We start from the raw sequence: 20,000 nt of genomic DNA, 5'->3' as shown, positions 1-20,000 counted from the left end.
TTCATGTATAAGCCCACCTAGTTAAAAATTAAAAAGCAAAAAATTAGATGTCTGGCTGACATGGTCAAAACTGCCGCGAAATTGAAAGTGTAGGATCATTATGACACCTTCCAAATGCATGCCAAGTTTTGTGAACTTTTCGTTCATGGGGGGCCTTACAATAAAATGATTTATGTGTACATTTAGTGACCGTACACCAACAAGGGACACTGTAAGACCGGGGTACACGAAACTTGGTGGGCATGTAACCCCACATGGATAGCATGGAACCATCGTTTTTCGTTTTGATCTGTAGCCCCCCTGCTGGACTGGACCACCCGAAAGGAGGGTAGGGCAGACACAGTTTTCTGTGAATATCTTGAGAACCGTAGGGCCTAGGATGACCAATTTTTTCTGTATGTTTGCCTCCAGGGGTCATGTTAACCCATTCCATGTGCACACATGTACATAAACAGATACACACGCACACACATACATTCACAGTAATCATACGTATGACACATACTCACACAGTATAGTACGCATGCATGCACATGCACAAACACACATACGCAGACAAACACACAAGCACGCACGCACACACACACACACACACACATACCCACACACATAAACATAAACATGCACACAATTCAAGAATTTCTCAGAATTATGAACAGGCAAGATGGGGGTGGGGTTGTATAAAATGAATTTTACATGTGAAATCTATGAACTAATCATGTTTTGGTACTTGTTGTCTAGCAGATACCAGTGAGAATTGAGTGTGGATAATGCAATTTAGTGAGACAGTTAGAATCATATAGGCCTTTCAGCGTGATTTATTTTTGTGGAAAAAATGTGCTGGACTGGGCATCGGTCATATTTTGTACCACTCTGCAGTACATCTAGTTACATAACCATGTGAAGCAACACTGTTAAGGAGATGGGACACTAATTGGCTATTTGTGTGAGATGGAAAAAGTTTGATGGCAAAAAATGTGTGCAGTTATAGTCTTTTTGTTTGATAAAGATTTCAACTTTTAAGTACTTATCTAATATAAATAAAATCAAGTAGATAACAAAACTAACCAGAATACCCTATAGCTGGACCTTATGTGATCAACAACCCAAAGGGCTTAATGTCTGATCACTCAAAGTCATAACACACAAACAGGTAAAAAAAAGAGTCCCAGAGAAATTGACCCCCATTCCAACCAAACAGCTAACATTTAATTTCAAATGATCATTATCTTTAATGTGGCCATTACATTTTCAGTAGCCTAGAAATGACACGTGGGCTTACATGAAAAGGTGAATAATATTAATAAGATCATCAGTAGGCCTATTAATTAAGTTTGCCACAATGTCATGGGCATGGTCACACATGCATTTCTGCTAATATCTGTTCCTTACAGATCAGTAAACAAGACAACAAGATCAGTAAACAAGACAGCAAAACAAATGTTATCTGTTATTGAATGGTCTATAGACGCTTCTAGAGTCTATTCTGCCATTACAACACAAAACCTTGAAAGCCATTAACCAATTGTAAGAATTGTAAGAAAATTAATGTTTCTTAGAGACTTTCTTGAGAAACATCAGTGTTTCCCATACATTGACTTATTTGTGGCGGCCCACCACAGTATCAACATTGACCACCACACAATGAGTTTCCTGGTTGTACTAAATTGTGCTTACATCTGGTTAGAATCATAACCACACTGCACTAATTTGTTAAAAAACTGTTGCATTCAAGTTAATTCTGCAAACCTATACCACCACAAATATAATTAAATTCTGTGGGAAACACTGAACATTATTTTTCTTTCTAGAGACATTAGCTTGAGTCTCTCACGAATGAAAAATAATTTGCTGAATTCCTATAATAAAGTAATCTGCTCAGAAATGTTAACAATTTCATACTGCAGTCTGCCTGCGTTTGCATTTGGAATGAGAGGGGTCCATACCGCAGAAAACAATGTTTTCAAAAGCACAATGAGGGAAAACAGTCACACAAAGTCAAGTGCAACGTTGCTGGTGAATGCCATGATTCAAATTAGCTCCGAACAAAACCTCGTTTGTCTGATTATTGTCCACCCTAATCTCAGAATGAAGCAAAAAAATACATTCATTATGGGCGGAAATCTCATTGTTTTAGCGAACAGCCCTAATTTAACCTTTTGCCAGACTAGGCAATGCCAAAGCCGGGGAGAGATGGGGAATTTTGCGTCACGTTTCAACAGGTGATCACAAGACCTGCTGCGTTCTTTGGTTTGTACGATTCAACGAAGGCACTGTGACTGAACAGTAAACAGTCATTCCTCCACATTAACATTTCTCGCTGTAGTCTTCGTGTGATGGTGCAAAATAGGCTACATCAGACAATAATCCGTCGCAGATATGCTCTTATGAGAGACGGACAGGTGAGACTGCAGTAGGCTACAGTCCTCTGATGTCAGATTCCTATAGGTCGAACGCACTTACCTCGATCCATTTCTGCGCTTCGCGGAAGGCCGCCCCCGGTGCTGGTTCGGTGTGAGGCTGATGCAGTTGGAGGTGTCGTCCTGCATCCGAGCCAGGGCTGGCCATTTGAAAAGCCGTTCGGAGCTTGAATGAATCAGCAACACAGAAATAACACAGTGTTGGACGGATAGCCCACACACCTCTAACGTGGAAAGCCGAGTAGCTGGATTAGCGAAACTTGTTTAGTAGTTTGTCTCGCCGTGTCTGACTCGTTCCCCTCTCCCCTGCCTCTCCCAGCGCTTTGTGGTAGTGTTTCCTTGCCGCAGACCTGTGCTGCTCTTGCAGATGAGACGCCCCCCTGTTTCTCAACCGCAGGGACCGTGACTGCCTCCGACCTGCATTAGGAATCGAACCAATAGCTAAAAATACATGCAAAAGCGGAGCGACTCCAGCGGCCAATAAGAGAAGAGCAGCCCGTCCCACATCCTCCGCTCACGGTGAAGCACTCTCCTCTGAGGAGCACTGGCTGCACAGCAGTTTGATGCAACCTTAAAACATGTTCAACAGAATACTACAATGTTATGCAAACAAAACTAAACCAAAGATGTTAAAATAAACGTTATGACTGAACAAAATCTAGTTTAGCCGTTATAGCCTAATTGTGTTCTCTATATGCACTTCAAATGGGCTATTAAACATTATAAACATTTTTGTAAACAGTGCTCGATTCCTAATGCAGGTCGGCAGTAGTGAGGATCCCTGTGGTTTCGAAACAGGAGGTGTCTCATTGCTCTTCTTCAATACACACATCAACAATGTTTCTCTCAGTGCCTTTTTCCTCATAATATATATAAAAAAAATGGCATTTCCTGCATATCAACAGCAAATAATTCCTCCTAAACAGTAGTTTTAGTTCTAGTAGTAGCACGAACGAGTAGTTATTTTTGTAGTCATCCACCTATGGAACATTGCATTGAAGACGAAGAAGAGTGTGTTTCACGGATTGGGATAAATGCAGAGACTAGATTTCCCTCACGGGATCAAAAGAGTATATATACTTATACTTATACTTATACTTATGCCTACTATACCCACAGTACAGTGTAGATGACAGAGGTTTTTCTGATGCTGAGGCAGTTTTGTCTGAAGATGACAGCGGTTTTTCTGACGCTGAGGCAGTTTTGTCTGAAGATGACAGGTTTTTCTGATGCTAAAGCAGTCAGCGGTTTTTCTGACGCTGAGACAGTTTTGTCTGAAGATGACAGGTTTTTCTGATGCTGAAGCAGTTTTGTCTGAAGATGACAGAGGTTTTTCTGAGTCTGAGATCTGAAGATGTATGGTATGAAAATGAACACCATACCACAGCCCTCACTCTACACAGTGCAGAAGTCCTGGTCAACGCTCATGTTACATCCCGTCTTGACTTCTGCAAACCATCCTGTCTGCATGCCAAATAAGCTACTCTTTCATCTCCAATTAATCCAAACCTCTGCAGCAAGGATCATCACACGTTCCAAATCCACAAGCCATGTGACACCTGTCCTTATCAGCTTCATTGATTTCCACATTTCAAAACCAATTTCAAATTCTGCAACTTAAGTGCCTTGCTCAAGGGCACAACGGTGGAAGCCAGGAATTGAACCGACAACTTTCAGGATATCGCACACTAGCCCAGTTCCTTAACCACTACACTACCAACGCCCCGCGCTCAGGGAGCAGTGAGGGATTAGGTGCCTTGCTCAAGGGCACTTCAGCTGCGGCCCGAACCGGCAACCCTCCGGTTACAAGTCCAGAGTGCTAACCAGTGGGCCACGGCTGCGAACTACACGAACTACACCCCCACCCACTGCTGTAGTTCAGCAGGTCTACTCACAATACCTACATGTTCTACCAAATTCTGCTGCTCACATAAGGCCCTACATAATCACACTCCTGCTTACCCAACTGACCTGCTGGAGAACTACACCCCCACCCACTCACTGCCCTCCTCAGCAGGCCTACTCACAATACCTACATGAACCTCAACACCACAGGAGAAAGACCATTCTGATATGCTGCCCTTAGCTCTGGAATTCTCTTCCCCTTAACATCAATGGGAATCTATTGAGGACTTCAAGTCATCTGAAAACTCTGGTCAGTGTAGCACAGTTTAAATCATTAGCTGTGAATATGATATTAGGCCAACTGTTTTATGTTTTTATGATTTGTATTTGTATGTTTATATTTGTGAAGCAACCTTAGACAAATAGTCTAAAATGTCTAATTTTCTGTCACTGCCTGCATGGATGTTTGAAGCTGGAGCATAGTCATACGAGTCCAAAAAGATAGATCTGATCAACCTGAATGGAAATAAATTAGTTTAATCTGTTTTGTGAATTAAATTGACATAGGCCTACTCATCTCCTTGCAAACATGACGTAAATATGTGCCATATCCAAAGAACAGTGAAAACTGTCATGAATTACTTTGAAAAATCTTTAAAACATTGACTGCACTCATTTACACATGGCCCATAGCAGAACTGTGTATCTTCCCTTATTTATTTATTTATTCAATCATGTATTAATGTATTTGTTGCATTTCATGTGTTTTAAAGGGAAAGTCAGGTCATGACTTTCATGTGAGATGCAGCCTTGTCTACCGCCCCCTGCTGTTCACGAGTTCTGCTTGCGTGTGTATAAGTCCTAAATTAAAATGAAATTTGATTTAATTATATAGCCTTTACATAACTATTCGTCTATATTTCCGCACTGATTGTTATAATAGTAGCCTATACTCGTATGGACATTCACTGCCGACCACAGAATAACAGTAGGCCTAAGATGAAAATGTAAAAGCGATTTAGCCCTTGACATAAGGCTGCCTTTATTAGTGTCGCTACGCCTTTAAGGTTTCTAGGATACACAACACATGCTCCTTTACACTTCCGCGATTCATTCAAGGAAGAAGAAAAGCCTCCCAAACAAAGCTGAGTTAGCGATTTAGAGGTGCTGATCTCAGAAGAGTGTCTAGAGCGCACACTTTCAGGGCTAGTTGTATGTTTCCCGATACGCATCTGTGAAGCAGGCGCCTGTTCTTGACAGTTGTCATATGTCCGTGGCACATAACGCTACAGCCAAACTCCTCCTGACATGCACAGCACAGACTGACTCCAAACAGGCCAGGCTACACATACAGCCGAGAATCTCTTGGTTAGATTATGCTAACGTGTTTCATGTAAAGGTTTTCCGACATATGACAAGATTACTGGGCCCTACTCCACCAAGCCCTATCTGCAGCACTTTAGGCCTATAAAGTGGTAAGTAGGTAGGCTACTAGAGATTGTTTTTCTATGCTGCAGTTTATGGTAGCGTACATAGGCTAGACTAGTAAAATGGGAACCTATTCTGAATACCTATAACAGTAACAGGTAGCCTAACAGATGGCAGCAGGTTTATTGCATGTTTCTAGGCTTATGTGCTAATGAACATTAGTTAGGCTATTCTATTAGATTGTCCACATGAAGTCAGAGTCAAAGATCTGAGACTGATAATGTCCTAAATCGATGATTTTAAATAGGCCACCCGAAATATTATCAAGGGGAACTGTAAATAATGCAAGTATTTGATTTAATGTGGTTAGAAAATAGTGTGGTTTCGTCCAGTAGATGGCGCCATAACATTACATTACATTTAGCAGACACTTCTTGACCAAAGTGACTTACATATGTCAGCTATATTACAAGGGATCACATTGTCCCCGGAGCAACTTGGGGTTAAGTGCCTTGCTCAAGGGCACAACGGTGGAAGCTGGGAATTGAACCGACAACTTTCAGGCTACTGCACGCTAGCCCAGCTCCTTAACCACTACACTACCACCGCCCAACTCTTATTTCATGCTACCTTTTTCTCAAAAGATCTCTCTGGACTTGCATACAGTTTGAATCCTAGATTATCCTGAGAGACTTTTTAAACTAAACTAAAGCAATTGTAAGCCTTACAACAATGAACTTCCTTATGCTACTGATAATTAAATAATTCATAGATTTCATAAACCAAATAAGCTACAGACTTATTGAAAACCCTTGTAAAGTTGTGTTTGTGATGCCTAACCCCCTACACCTGTTGTCTTTCAGCTTTCCCACCAAATCACCTGTGATAATGTCCCTCCTTGTTGTCTCGCTGCCCATGGTTGTCATAGTGACAGTTCGTTATGGTGCGGATTTGTTAGCTTTCTGCCGACAGCTGTTCAACCAGGCTGTGAAGCTCACGCGTGGTCACCCGACAGTGAGCATAGACAAGACCCATGCCTTTGTTTTCTCCAACTGCACCCATGGCCAAGTTGACAGCGTGCTGGAGACTTTCCACCTGTACAGCGACTCACACCCGTCTCTGTGCATTGGCCAAGAGAAAGGTGAGACCAGAATGACTGTGGCTCTGACTGGAATTGTCACAGAATTCTATCCTATTTGTTACACATATGGCATGATCGTCAAATCATTCACATTTGAAAAGAACACACATGTACACAGTCAATGAAAGAGAGGGGGCATAACCTTTAATCTTTTGAAATCCCTAGGCCAACCATCTTAGGTATACTTAAGTACTACTTGTAGTAGCCTACTACTATTACATGGTATAAAGACGGGACAAAGACCAATAGACACGACTTAAGAGAGACACTGCAGCCTCGTCCATCTTAAATCTACTACACATCAGTACTCAGCATATCTTGTCTAGACTTGTTAATATGATCTGACTATGTTAGATTAACAGTTTAGTGTCACGTAATCTGCACATGTAGCATGTGCCATGAAGTTGTGATATAGTTAGATAATGCTCTCAAATCTGCACTACAGATACATGTGCCTTGATATGCTTACACTCATACAGTGCGTGCACACACCTTTACAAGTTAGTGGATAACTGAACTTGTGGATAGTGACATCTTGAGGCAGTGAAGGGGACTTGTCAAAAGCCATTACATACGCCGTTAAAAAGCAACTGGCAGGTTGGAAACACTATAAAGCATAGGGCAGATAAATTATGAAGGAACTAGGTTCTCAGAAAGAAAGAAAAAATGATTACAACACCAGAAACAACATATTCTAATAAAATTGTGACAAAATAACTTCCTCATCTATAAACCACTGCCCGGAAGTGAGGGAACAGAGGGCAAACAGATCAAGTTCAGTGGATGGTGTAATGGATCCTGACGCAGACTCAGAGGAGATGGCAAACAACGAAAACGCATTTGAGAGGTAGAGTTGTGAGAACCAGGGACTCCGTGATAACGGTGGCTAAGCATGTCCTGACAGGATGCAATGCAAGCAGACATTAGCGATAAAATCTGTTTCATTACATTGTTTTCAATTGGAGTATCCTGACTGAGAGCAGCGCGATGCAATTTTTGTTTTGAGTTTTGTCTTTTGTCGGACGCCCCGTTTCTAATTGCGCTCTGTCGCTCGTGTTGCTCTGCTATTTTGAATGAGAATGTTGCAATAGAAGGGCATATTTAACGGATTTAGTGTAGACAGACATAGCCTACAAGACACTCACTGGGATCTTATTAGGACTATGACTAACGCTGTGTCTGCTGTGTCTGCATCAATGACATTATCTTGATATCCTTTAATAAATCTGCTGTAGCAATCATACTTTCAATGTTGCTGTTGATGAAACAGCCATGTGGAATATTCACAATATTTCGTGACAATTGGGCAACATGGTAAATAACAAGAAACTGTTTGACGGCCCATATTTATTCTGTCACGAATAAATCACGGCGGAAAAGTTTCAAAGTTATTCATGAGGGAAAGAAGAAGGTAGGCTACACTTTTGGAAGAGGAAGACAGAAACACGTAAGATAGCAGTAGCTACATAAGTGGCAGTATAGCTTAGTGATAGGGTTAGGCTACTATGGACACATTCACAGAAGGAACATTTAGAACTTTGCTAAAGTCATTATTAAAGGAACCGTATGTAAGAAATGTATTTCAATTAATCATAAAATGGCCCTGATAAGTCACTAGACATTAAGAAATCATGTTCATTTCAAATACTTATATCACTGAAAACAGTAGTCCGGCCAGGATATTGTCATTTAAAAAGTTGCAGCCCTCAACTGATGTTGATGTTGTGTTTTGTCATGTGATGTTGTGTTTTGGCCTGATGCGCCACCCTCCACCTATCTAGCAATCACAAAGTCAGTAGTGTTTCGGCATCCGGGTTGGCAACCTCGAGTCAGGGGGGAGGGGGAGGGGATACACCTCTCTACAGTAATTTGAAAGTGGTTGCAGTACCAGTTTTGGCCACAATCTTACACATGGTTCCTTTAATCAGAATATGCCATGTGACATGTAAGCTAAACAGGAATATGTACGGAATATTTTCTTAACAACTCATGTAAACACCATATTCGCAATATTGTCTTTTTCTGAATAAGGTCAATTACTTGTGTAATAATAATGTCCATGTACACGTTGTGACACATGAGGCGGTGAAGTCCCTCTTTAGGCTACATGCACAAAATGCACCCAAGCACGAAAACCCTTGCTTTCTTATTGAAATGATGGACGCAATGTCCTTACAGGCTGGAAGTCAGCACAAACATAATAATTAACCACTATGACTTTCCAAAAAAAGAACTCTCTCTCTCACCACTGTCTGAGCACTACTATCTACACCACAATGAGGGCAAAGCGCAAGCTTCAGTCTACCTCCACCTACGTAATATGACGTGTTTGTGGGCTGGAGAGGCATATTTAGGAGGCTACTTCAGATGGGCACACTTTCTTCTGAATAATAACTTTTTAAAAAGACATTTTCAGACAAGATGAAGTATAATTTCAGTTTTGAAATCAACCTGCAAATTGCTCTTTAACTTGAAACAGGAAGTACTACAGACATATTATAGAATAATGCCACTGTTCCAGGAAGGTACAGAAAATAAATGTATGGCCTTATGGCGGTGATGATCATTGTGTTATATTTGCAGCCATTTCTGTGATAAGTAGAATCACTAGCATCACAATTGGTATAATCGGCAATACCTTCTGTGACTTCCAGGTGAGTTTCTGGACGAGGTTATGAGTAATGCTGCCCCAAGGCTGGTGCTGGAGCTAGGGATGCATTGTGGGTACTCGTCGGTGCGCATCCTGCGTCTGCTAGGCCCTGCTGGCAGGCTTCTTGCTGTAGAGCAGGATCCTGAGACGGCCGATAAAGGGGAAGAAATCATCCTAGTGGCTGGCTTCAAACACCCACAGGTGCGTTGTCAAGGGAACACCATGTCTGGGCCCTGAGGGAGCTAATGGCCTTATGGGGTTATTTGCATTATCCAATAACATGAATCACTTCTTGAACAATATGCTGTATATAGATACAAGCTGCAATGCTTTCCCTCCATGCATTACCTTTAAAAGATATGCCATTTTTATGGCATATGAAATTTACTGAAATCTTAGTGCCTCCTGTTCGGTAACTTTTGAAGAATGCTATTTTAACAATCAACACTTACATTAAAAAAACAGGTCTGAGATCTATTACAGAAAATGTATTGAAGAAATCTCAGCTGAATAATATCAAACAAAAGCACTGATGGCTCACTCCTCTACTTCCTGATTCTCTCTTATAGTTCCAGGTGTTGACATGTCCCTCAGCAGTGGCCATTGCTGGGCTACAGGCCCACATGGGTGACGCCCAGGGCCTAGATCTGATTCTGATGGACCACGACGTGGAGCAGTACCTACCAGACCTGCTGGCCCTGGAGAAGTGGGGTGTCCTTTCCCCGGGCTGTGTGCTTCTGGTCAACGGCATCTTCTGCACGGAGGCAAGACCCTTCCTGGAGCACATCCAGGCCCGGCCACTGTGCTACACCCAGCGCAGGCAGCTACAGGGGCTGATGGAACTGACCTGGAACAGGGCATCGGACGTGTGTTAGAGGGATGAGAGGCGGGAACAGGGCATCGGACATGTGTTAGAGGCATTAGAGGCATTAGAGGCTGGATGAATTCCTGGACTCTACTAATGCTCCAGACTGCTTATGGGCGCTGCTGCTGCTCGTGTGCGCTGCAATAAAGTGATAAGATGCTCTAAAGCAAAAAAGTATTATGAAACTGAGGTTTTATTTTTCGCCAACACTGAGGTTTGTTTGCCAGTTCCTACATGACTGCTTCTGTATTAGTTTTAGTACAGATGTGTAGAAATTATTTGATGTGGGTATCTACTCCTGAGCCACTGAGTGCATGCTGTCATTAAAGTGGAATGACCTTAATGAACTGAAACAAACTGAATTGTTTTGATTTATCAAAATATGATACAAAAACATGCTGTCTGCTTGATCTCCCTGTCTGTCTGTTTGGTATCTTGTGTTATGGTGCATTCATGGCACGTGCGAATGACAAGGACCGCCCCCGTGGCTACTTTGTTTTTCCCACAGCGAGTGTTCATGTGCTTTGCCATCGGAATGTGTGACAAACACGGATACCACAACAAAGGTTAAAGCATACACTCACTAATCCTAAATAAACAACTGTATATGCTTAAAATATAGTGTAAGACGCTTGTGAAAGAAAGATGTGCAGCTTTCAAGTGACAAAAACGGCAAATTCCAGAGTTCACATTACTGTTGGACATGAAAGGCCACATGGACTACATACAACGTGAAGAAAAAGTGATGACGATCCCCTAACTGGGCAATTCTGTTAGCAAAATCTAGCCCCAGTTTCTGACCTCTGACTCACACATTACTTGACGTGAATGATGCGGAATGATGACGTTTTTTACTGGGAAAAAGGTTTTTCCGATGCCCATGAACGCTAGGTTAGCCCAGTTAGGGGCTCGTCATCACTTTTGTCGTCATAGTTAGGCTACCAAATTGATAGCCAAGGAGCCTAAAGTGAAATTTTTATTTTTCTGACTTCGTCATCTACCTTTAACCTGCATTATCAAATCCGTTTTACAGAATGATGCTACCATCTACCTTCATGCAGTGAGTGGCATTTTTATTTTTTACTACTACATTACCTGCATGCACAAGCTCTGAATTACAAAGGACTTTTTAAGTGTGATTTTCAGTACTTGACTGCGCATTCAGGTTCACTTGCATAGCAAGTGCACTGTTATGTTAGTAAGCATGTACCAGTCTGATCTCATCTCCCTCCATCAGATGATTCCACCTGGCCTGTGATTGCTGCACATTTCTGCAATGGAAGTCGTCAGTCTCCCATTAACATTAAGGCTAGTCTCAAACTCAAACAGATGACGCCCTTTCTACAGAAATTCACCTTCACTGGCTTCAATGACAAAGCTGCCATGTCTAAGATAAAGAACACAGGCAAAACTGGTAATATGACAACAAATATGAGAAAATATAATCTCCTCGGGTGGGAGATGGGTCCTCTTACTGTCTGTCTGTCTGTCTGTCTGTCTCTCTCTCTCTCAGTGAAGGTTGAGTTTATAGCGGGGACACTAAAAGTGAGTGGAGGTGGCCTTTCTACTGCCTACGACAGCTTGTAGTTCCATTTGCACTGGGGGAATCTCAGTAGCCCAGGCTCTGAGCACACTGTGGATGGCAAGCGTTACCCCATGGAGGGTACTGCTGCCCTCATTCAGATTTATTTCCCTTTTGCTGTGACTGATGAAGAGATGGTATATGGGCGCCTGGTGAACACACTCCTGTTTCTTCAGCTGTGTGAAGCAGCCCATTGAACTGCATATTTTACCTATATTTAATATTTTTTATTATATAAAACATATATTATAGCATTCCCTAATCATTCCTTAGTCACTGTTTACAATATTCCCTGATCATTCCTTAGTCACTGTTTACAAGATTCCCTAATCATTCCTTAGATTCCCTAATCATTCCTTAGTCACTGTTTACAATATTTTGTTGTAACACCATGGACTGCGTATCAAATGTGCATTCTATGTATTGATGTGATTTCCCTCAAAGACCGTCAACATGCACATCCAAGTCATTGAAGTTTCAAAGAATATTCAATTAAGTGTAGTCTTACACAGCTCTAATACCATGTTTTTTTCTGTTCCAGTTGCACATTGTCAATGCCAAAAGTATATATAATGGCAAAATGGCTAAGATTCTACAGGAAAGTGAAGGTCTGGCTGCTCTTGGCTTCTTCATTGAGGTATTGAGTGCTGTTTTGCTGTAACTCCTCCTGAAACAGTATGAGGTATATCGGTATGAGGTGTGTTTAAAATAGGGGAGGCCTTGAATTGAGAAGGCCCCATCTCTGTTGTGTTTTGCCACAGGTTGAGTCGGGCACAACGGACCAGCCAGCAAGCTGGAGGAATCTGACCGCTCACCTGTCCAGCATCACAGAAAAGGGTGTGCTGCCGCTATCTCAGATCTGACCATGTATCGGTGTGCTTTCATGTTTGGCTCCAATGAAATAAGCCTGGCCTAGAATATACAGATGCGCTGTTTTTCATTTTGAAAATCCAACCTCCATTTAATGGACTCTGTTGTTTCATGTCCATTGTCAACTCTAATGTCATGGATTTAATATATATATATTATTGGATTTGTATTTGATTTATTTTAAACTGACTTCTACTCTATGTACAGGCCAATATGCTGACATCACTGGCATCTCCATGGATTACCTAATAAGTGGAGGCCGCCCACCTGCAACGAGGCTGTGGTACGGACCGTCTTCAAACATCAAAGTCAACAAGAATTTGGTACGTTTGCATTATCCTGCCCATGTGTTCTGATTTAATTTAGTCGGTGTGTTTAATTTAGTCAGTGTGCTTGATTTAGTCAGTGTGTTAGTCAGTGTGCTTAATTTAGTCAGTGGGTTTTTTTCTGGAGAATGTTTTTTAAAAAGCAAATGGGCCAGAGGGGCTCATGGGTTCTTGTTGATGCCTGCAGGTAGATACATGCAGAGTGAGCATGGCTTACAAATGGTAATGTGTAATCTAAAGATTGTTTGAATCATCCCTAATGCCTTTACGTTTCAAATTGACCTCAGGTAAATTGTGTTTATCAAACATTTCCCTGAAGTCAACAAACAAAAAAAGTTGCAGTAATAATTGGGACCACAAATTGCAATATCATATGCTGTGAACAGTATTTTATAAATGATTGGGTTTATCTTTAACATCCCTGAATTTCAGATTGACCTCTTCAGCACCACTGTGCGAGTTGGAAACAGCAGCTCACCGTTCATGACCAACGTATACCGCAGTGTGCAGTCCCTCAATGGCAGATAAGACTGGTCACTTCTACTCGGTGGCCAGTTATGACCTACAGAGGGCCGCTGGACCTCCGTTAGCTCTTCAGGACTATACTAGGTAATACTGTGCATGGAGGAGTGTGTGTCCCCGACCCAGAAAGGAAGACCAGCCGTGTGTAGCGGGGCAATTTAAGTCTATCAAAGGTGTTTGCAAACTTACAGTGTGTACAAATGTGAGAATTTAAGTGTGCTTCTGGGTTGCTATAAGCACACTGACTGTGGGGTAAAATGAGTCAAAGTTTAGGGAATGACCGGGTTCAACTACCCAAATGCATAAAGTTAAATCACATATGTAGTTTAATTGGTGGTGCATCCTAGCAATGATTAAGAAACATTACTTGTAGCAATGTGTCATCACAGAAGACCAACAGATGGGGGCGCTACATCCCTAGGGAAGTTTCAACTCTTTGTAGACAGCACTTTTTTTTCCTTTTAGCATATATCACACATTGGTCATTGCAGTATTTAAGTCTATTTAAAATCGTACTTTATATGATTTAATACAATATTTGGTAACTTTTTTTTTTCTAAATGTCTCACAAAAGAATGTCTAAATGGAATCGCAGCGGTGGCTTTGAGAGTTCTTCTCTTCCCTACTCATTTTAATCATGAGGGCACTAAAATATCAAATTGACTTTGCACATCTTTCTCATTGTTTCTAGACATGGCACATACTGTATACACTTCGTTGTCTCTTCCCGATTTTTCTCATAGTTCCAGACGTTGGCATGTTCCTCAGCAGAGGCTGTTGCTGGGATATGGATCCACTTGGATGATACCCAGGACCTGGTTCTGATGGACTATGTGGAACAGTACCTCCTGGTTCTGATGGACTATGATGCAGAGCAGTACCTCCTGGTTCTGATGGACTATGTGGAACAGTACCTCCTGGTTCTGATGGCTCTAGAGAGGCCATTCCATTCTGTTATAAACTGCTGCAGTCAGTATGTGCTGCAATAAAGTGACTAGATGCTTTAAAGTGAAAAGCTGTCATATGAAACTGAGGTTTTATGCTTTAAACAGTAAGGGATGAAGCAATGTTTCATGTTTACAATTACTGCAAGCTTTTTTATTTTGTTAAACATTTATGTGGAAATTCTGTGTAATGATTTCGAAATGATTTCTGTGTGCGTTATCTGAATGTGTACTTTAACAAAGTGGAATGACGTTAATGAACTGAAACGAACTGGATTGTTTATCTTGCTTTATTTTATCAAAATGTTATACAAAAATGTTTATTTACAAAGTGCTGTCTGTTTGGGTTATGGAACAATAGCAAATCTCAACAACTTTGCTCATATTGAGAACTCATCTCTTCTCTCGTACATCAGTTACAAATATGTCAAACAGTTCCATATATTTTAATGTTTTGAGACTTGATGAAACTTGAATTCTCAAAATGATGCTGTTAGGGTTTCATTCCTGTTCTGATTGGCATATACCACAAAGGACTCTAGTGCTACCAAGGCAATGGCATCCAAACTATGTAAATTCTAATATGTTGATAACTTACAGGGACAAAATGCCAAATAGTATGTTCACTGACAAAAGTATTTACATTGGACAGAAATTGGTAGGAAAAAACAATCAACATGTGCGTGGGGAAGGGGAAGTGGAGAGTGGTGGCACCATTGTAGTTCTTTTGGCACCTGCAGGGCTCCATTGTAGTTCTTCTGGCATGTCCTCTGGAATGAGACTCGAGAGTGTGAAAGTCAAAGACAAATTAGCATTTCCCTTCTCTAGATTTGTAAAATCAAACATCTAACAAACATGTGAACAGGGGATAACACAAGTGAGCGATTGCTCACAACAGAAGACATTTGCAATTTTGTTGCAACAAGATTGAGACACCATCATGTGCTGTGAAAAGAACATGGTGACATTTTGTCCGTTTGTCCAACATTCTCCAATAATAGTCGCAAAATCACAAGTACATAAGAGTTACATTCTAACACTTGAGGAGGATTCCGACTGAGTGTCCTGTTGTCTTCAGATGGCCTTGACCTGTCCAGGATGTGATGTGGGGGCGGGTAATGACTGTGGACGTCCGCAGTTATGTCCCTGAAACTCAGCCCAAGCAGAGCCGGGGGTGCAGCTCTTCCTGTTTCTGTGGAGTTCAGCGGGTCCACAGCCTCCTTGGCTTCCGCAGCCAAAACAATAGAACCAATTAAAAAACCTTTAAACATAAAGAGTGCTTTCAGAGAAGTACACAACTGAGCAGGTTTGATGACAAGTTATCTCTCTTAATGGCACGACTCTTGAATGTGATTGAATGTAAAAGTATGTCACACTGACCAACTTTTGGGGGACACAAGATTAAATCAGTCTACTAGAAGAATGTCTCCAAGTGGAATCACCATGAAAAGTCATCACTGTTTTAAGCCAGTGGCTTGGACAGTTCTTCCTCTTAACCAGAGGAGTGCATGCTGGGTGCGGCCAGCTTGTCGCTGCCGGCAGGGCGCCGCGCAGATGAGCCTGGGGCGCCCCCTGGTGGTGGGGTGTCTAGGCCGAGGGAGCGGCGGTAGGCAGCGGACAGTCTGTAGAGCATCTCAGCGGAGGGCCGCGGCTGGGCGTCGGCCTTCTGCGTCAGCAGCATCTCGAACAGCGTGCTGACCTCCGACAGCAGGGCTCCGCCCAGCGGGCCCACCTTCTCCGGCGACTTGCCGAACGTGGAGAAGGAGGAGGGCGAGACCGAGTCGTCGCCGGGCCCGCCCTGCGAGCCACTGCGGCCACGGTCGTCGGGGGACTGCGGCCCGTCGGGGATGAAGACGTTCTCGTGCCAGTCGCCGGCCAGTGGGAGGGAGAGGCGAGCGATCCAGCCAGGGTCCTGCACATCCGCAAACACATCATCTGGTGAAAGAGAGAGGGAGGGAGAGAGAGCGGGTGGTCAGACTGAGGGGGTTTATAACGCGCAGTGCTCAATAATAATCCTGCGCCCTTTTTCATCTGTTTGAAGATAGAGAGGAGAGTGCAAGACTGTCATTTAGCCCAGTGTGAGTACAGGGAGATTTTATATATCCACTGGGAATCTACTGGCAAGGTCAGTTTGGTTTGGTTTGGTTTGGTTAACGTCTCATTATGAGCTATGTTTGGTTATGGACACAACTCACATTTAACATTTTCATTGCATATGAACTTATTTGTCTCGGCAAGACTTCATGCGACAGATGCAGGGTTCAGATAATAAACTGAAGGTAGAGATTTCCTCCAAAACCTATTTGAACCCTGGGTTCTGCATGTCTCCTGTCTGAGAGGGTCTTTGGCAAACACAAAAACATCATGCTTTTCATTGGGATCAAAATGAGGAGTTGTTTGTGGCTCAGAAAACAGGATGGGAGGAAACGGCAGGAAGAGAAGCGCGTTTATCTTTATTTAGTGAGGAGGCATTTCCTGTGGCCGTTTCTCTGCTTGGACACGATGGAACCTGGAGCGCATGGTCAGACTCTAAAATGACACAGGCTTGTGCTTTGGATCACGGACGACAACAGAGTTGGACCACTGCTCGCTCTATCCAGGGACAGCCAGCGCACAGCCAGCAATCGCACAATTCTCTGTGGTTGTCAAAAAACAAGGCTGCTTGATTGTCTTAAAAGGAAGAGGTGCAGATTTGAGCCACTTTAACGCAGTAGTAAGACTTTTTAAGCTACAGAACTATATAAAACAACAGGTGTTTGTTTTTAATATGACAGCATCATCAAAATGAATTCCAAGATAATACTAGAAGTAGTTGCTCATTGAAATATCAAATAGTGCTCCCAAACATTGCTTTAAACATTGCAGTGTCTTAACATGCCTGAACTTTAGCATCACAATGGCTATCACATGCATGGCTATCATTTTTGCATTGCAATGGCTATCACATGCCAGGGGAAGGCATGCAGTGGAGGTTGTACGGAGGAGATACTAATGCACCATGACGGACTTCTTAACCCAATGAATGGCAGCCCAAATCATTTCATTAAATCCAAGTAGCTAAAGAATGCAGCCAGGTCCAGCTGTGTGTTGTGGTGGCCCCGTTGCCTGCTACTAAGTAGTGTGTGTGTGTGTGTGTGTGTGATTTGGTGTGTCTACTCAGTTGAATGAGTTTCCCCTGATTCCAAGAAGACCCCCTCCCCTTTAACTGGATTCTCCTCGGACAGATCTAATTAGTCTCCAGGCCCACTGAAATACTGCCTACTGGCCTTGTGCTCAACTGTAATCTTATAGCCCTTGCCCAAAGCCTTGACAGGATGGATACACACACACACGTGCACATACACACACACACAGACACACACAGACACGCGTGCACACACACACACACACACACATGCAAACACACACACATGCAGACACACTCATGCACACACACACACATGCAGACACACTCATGCACACACACACGCACACACACAGAGACACATGTGCGCGCACAGACACACGTGTTCACCAGACCCCACAAAAAACCACAGTCCCCTCTTTCATGTGAATGCCAGCAGCACCCCTACACCCGCCTCCCTCCACACAGACCTTGAGGAGGAGGGCAGCCCTCATTAGAAAGCCAAACACACTTCCCCATCCACACACACACACACACACACACACACACACACACACACACACACACACACACACCCAGAGGCACACACCACACGCAAATCCCTCACACCAATCCTCAGCGGCCTGTTGTGAGGGCCAAAACCCCCATTACAGATAAGCATCAGGGTCAGAGAGTAGCCCGAAGGTGTTTATTTTTCAACAGGAGCCCTAAGCTGTGCCTCTCAGAGAGAGAGCGGGAGAGCGCTTGAGAGCTGAGATTCCTGCGGCCCGCGCTCCACTCGTGAGTCACCATGGCGAGCCACGGCCGCAGCCACTAGCCGAGGCAATCTGGAGCCGCCTCTCAAGCGGGCCACTTTCATCTTGTGACATCGCCACACTGAGACCTCAAAAGAGCACAGAGACTTGAGAATCAGCGCTTCACCAGAGGGAAATAAAGAAAGAACGAAAGAAAGCAAGAAAGAAAGAAAGAAAGAAAGCAAGAAAGAAGGAAAGAAAGAAAGAAAGAAAGAAGGAAAATGCAATGAGAACATGGGTGTTAGACAAAGGAGAGATGGCACACACACACACAGACACACACACACAGACACACACACACACACACACACACACACACACACACACACACACAGAAGGCAGCTGTGTTTGAGTGCGGAGGCGAGGGGGCAGTCAGTGATCAAACGTGCCCACAGCCCACATCACAGACGACAGACTGGCCAGCTCCACACCTCCCCGCAGCAGAGTTCAAGTGCAGCCATGTTAGAGCCCCCTCTCTCTCCTCCTACCATGCCCTCCCTCCATCTCTCCCTCCATCTCTCCCTCCCTCTCTCCATCTTTTCATCTTCCTTACTTCACACATACACGGCCGTTTCTTCTGTGTGTTTTCACAGGTGGGAGCACTTATCTTTTGTCACGTGCAACATTGTTTTCTTTTAATGTGTGACTTTTCTCTCAATCTTTAGTTTATAGATAAAAAGCAAACACAAAAGCCCATAAATAAATCCTTTCTGTGTCTTTTTCTCTGATGTCTGGATGATTTGCCTGGTTTCCTCTGTTTTTATGCTGACCTGAGGTCTCTTGGTCTCTTCTGTCTCTAAAGTCCAGTCCATCTCAGTGTTCTGTCCATCTCAGTGTTCTCATCTCAGTGTTCTCATCTCAGTGTTCTGTTCATCTCAGTGTTCTGTCCATCTCAGTGTTCTCATCTCAGTGTTCTGTCCATCTCAGTGTTCTCATCTCAGTGTTCTATCCATCTCAGTGTTCTGTTGACTGTTTCTCCTTTCTCCTTTTATCCCACTCTCAATCTACCTCACCTCCTGTACCCCCCCACCACCACCACACACACACACACACACCACCACCTTGTCTGCTGCTGCCTGCCTGCTGCTCATTAAAAGTTCATTAGAGAGGGGAGAACCTGGCGGGCGGACTCATTACTCTCTCAAAAAACAATTTGGGTCTTATTGGAACCAGAGGGACCTGCGTCTAGCACCTCCAGCACCTCCAGCAGGGCCCCATGTGTCAGGCAAGGTGGCTGATGGGAAGATGGGGGGCGGTGTTCCAACCACACAACCACATCAACAGCAGCCCAATCACTGCACCCACATTAAAGTCAATAATGTGATTATCTCAGTGGTTTAAGTTCTATGGTAGGAAATGGTTTATTTGTTTACTTTTAAAAGAATGTATCTAATGAACAGTGTGACAGCTGCCTTATGTTGTGTTAAATGTTGCTATCATTTTGATGGATAAAGCAGGGTACACTGTCTAATTGAATGTGTTTTCTTCT

The 20,000-nt window shown here is 43.1% G+C and overlaps 3 protein-coding genes across 3 annotated transcripts in view; 1 reads left to right on the top strand and 2 right to left on the bottom strand.

The window, feature by feature from the left end:
- The window catches only part of limch1b (LIM and calponin homology domains 1b), a 119,871-nt gene extending 116,962 nt beyond the window's left edge, over window positions 1-2,909 (bottom strand). The window contains 1 exon segment of the mRNA XM_048232195.1: window positions 2,464-2,909. Within this exon segment, the coding sequence (XP_048088152.1) occupies window positions 2,464-2,568 (105 nt within the window). The 5' untranslated portion in view covers window positions 2,569-2,909.
- A 2,465-nt stretch (window positions 2,910-5,374) lies between these two features.
- LOC125286544 (catechol O-methyltransferase-like) lies at window positions 5,375-10,692 on the top strand. Its single transcript, XM_048231721.1, has 4 exons — window positions 5,375-5,740; window positions 6,557-6,834; window positions 9,489-9,685; window positions 10,054-10,692. The coding sequence occupies exons 2-4, from the start codon at window positions 6,582-6,584 to the stop codon at window positions 10,357-10,359; spliced, it is 756 nt and encodes a 251-aa protein (XP_048087678.1). The 5' UTR covers window positions 5,375-5,740; window positions 6,557-6,581; the 3' UTR covers window positions 10,360-10,692.
- A 5,012-nt stretch (window positions 10,693-15,704) lies between these two features.
- pcdh12 (protocadherin 12) overlaps window positions 15,705-20,000 on the bottom strand; it is a 15,715-nt gene continuing 11,419 nt past the window's right edge. Inside the window, exon 4 of the mRNA XM_048231974.1 lies at window positions 15,705-16,528. Within this exon, the coding sequence (XP_048087931.1) occupies window positions 16,086-16,528 (443 nt within the window). The 3' untranslated portion in view covers window positions 15,705-16,085. The remainder of the gene's footprint in view (window positions 16,529-20,000) is intronic.

This window comes from Alosa alosa, chromosome 21, assembly GCF_017589495.1.
Source record: "Alosa alosa isolate M-15738 ecotype Scorff River chromosome 21, AALO_Geno_1.1, whole genome shotgun sequence".
NCBI lineage: Eukaryota > Metazoa > Chordata > Actinopteri > Clupeiformes > Clupeidae > Alosa > Alosa alosa.
The sequence above is the reverse complement of the archived record's forward strand: the minus strand, read 5'-3'. Positions and strand labels throughout refer to the sequence as shown.